We start from the raw sequence: 2,016 nt of genomic DNA, 5'->3' as shown, positions 1-2,016 counted from the left end.
GTGGTGCGTTTCCAAGACAATGAGGTGGAGCTGAAGATTGCTGAGGTGAAGTTGACGGATGCTGGCTTCTACGAGTGTCAAACACCGAGCACCGACTACGTCATCAGTGGAAATTATATGGCTCAGGTCCAACTCACAGGTATGAAAGTGTGTGTATATTTAACCATTCTGACCTATTAATACAGAGGTTTAAATCCTGAACAAATGTTAAATTTAACAAATGTCTGATCAAAAAAATAAAAACCTTTAAATCCAGGCACTCATACAGTACATATCTAAGCATACTAGCTGTCTTTGGAAGCCATAAATTATTTCTATTTGCACATAATAATAAAAAACAAAAAATGTTACTGTAAAGTGTCATATACCAATATTATTTGAAGAACTGACGGGTTTCTTTGAGCCATAGTACAAAGCTCTGCTGTGCAATGATGTACTTTACCTTGTAACACTCAAACCTTGTAAAATCAAGTTAAAACTGAGGAGATAGCTTCCAGTTTATACACAGTATAAAAGCATTGTCAAGCGTTTGAGCTGTCCCTATAGAAACTGACTTAATGCTCACAAAGGGGGTTTCCCCTCACCATAATCCACCAGAACTAATACAAAGCAATATCCACGTGCACTCCAGTGAAATGGCCTGATAAGGTCCAGGCCCATGTGCTCAAATGGGACATCCATTAATGGTAAAGGGCACAAAGGCCCTTTTTGTATGACTGGCTGGTTAACCAGCTGACACTCTGGGCAGGGCAAGCGCTATTGGTGCACATCTGCCCGGCCAATAAAATTGAGCCATTATTCAATCTAGAGTTTTGTCATACCCAATGTGACCGGCCACTGGGTTGTAATGAACCACCTGGAAAATCATTTCGGCTTCAAGGCACCGACAACTGGATGTGTTCCTCCTCTGTGCGAGTGTCTAATCAATACAAAATGCAGAAATGTCAGCGCTGCTTCAGGGTGCACCATCTGACCATCAATTCTTCTCACCTGGTCGAAGGCTGAGTGTAGGGTGTCAACACAAGACAGCTCCAGTAGAAAATCTTCTGTGGAGTGAATTCCAGGGCCTTCTCCTTCTCCTTCCCAGAGCTGATGTCGGATGAGCCCGTATCACCGCTTAGCTCAGGGCAGACCCCGCATGTCCCTATCGGCCGTCAATGCACCCGGACACACTGCCCTATTAATCTACTGAACCCGCGCCAATCTGGCGTGCGTCAGGCGTCGGGAGCAGCCAGAAAACCTATTCCTCAGCCGGCCACCAGGATGCCTCCACCATTGCCTGGAACGCCTCCAGGAAGGCTTTTTTGAAACACAAAATTAAAAAATGATATCCTAAAGTTGTGGATGTTAGACTTCAGAGGGTCCTTCACAAGGCTCCTTGGGAAAATTGATTGCCCAACCCTGCTGTAGAGGCTAGCTTGGCACGTGCTACTTTATAAAGTCAATATTTTTACTACTAGTTTTTTTTTCTTTTTATAAGATTGTTTGTGTGTGAAAATGTTTTTTTGTTTTGTTTTCCTGTCAGTCGTTCCTAACACGCTCATGGTGTCCCCTAAGACCCCGCCCCCTGTCATCGTTGAGGGAAGTGACCTAACTCTCTCCTGCAACGTCACCCGGGAGCTCATCCACCCCACCTACCTGTCTGTCACCTGGTCGGTGAAGAAGGGGACGACGTCAGAGGAGATTTTGACGTTTGGTCCTGATAGAGACTTGGTCACGGGGTCCAGGTTTGCCCAGCGTTATGCAGAAGGAGGCATCCGATTGGTCCCTGGCAGGAATGGAGTGTTTGAACTGGTGATTTCAAAAATGACGATGTCCGATGAAGGAAATTATGAATGCAAAGGGATGGAGTGGACATATGAAAGAGGAAGAAATTGGATAAAAATCATGGAGAGTACCAAAGAGATGGGAACCGTTGCAGTTACTCCTACAAGTAAGAGGACACATGTATGAAGCACTGGTTACACCATTAAAGGCACCATTGCTGCTTTTCTGTTTGAATTACATTTTTCAGAC

General features: G+C 44.7%; 1 protein-coding gene across 1 annotated transcript in view; it reads left to right on the top strand.

Annotated features, from left to right (window-relative positions):
* Nucleotides 1-2,016, top strand: part of LOC102204964 (prostaglandin F2 receptor negative regulator) — a 96,421-nt gene that overhangs the window by 1,458 nt on the left and 92,947 nt on the right. Inside the window, exon 2 of the mRNA XM_005753928.2 lies at nt 17-139. Coding sequence (XP_005753985.1) covers nt 17-139 — 123 coding nt within the window. The remainder of the gene's footprint in view (nt 1-16; nt 140-2,016) is intronic.

This window comes from Pundamilia nyererei, unplaced genomic scaffold, assembly GCF_000239375.1.
Source record: "Pundamilia nyererei isolate P.nyererei 1_Seehausen unplaced genomic scaffold, PunNye1.0 scaffold00479, whole genome shotgun sequence".
Taxonomy (NCBI): domain Eukaryota; kingdom Metazoa; phylum Chordata; class Actinopteri; order Cichliformes; family Cichlidae; genus Pundamilia; species Pundamilia nyererei.
This window is presented reverse-complemented; position numbering and strand designations above follow the sequence as displayed.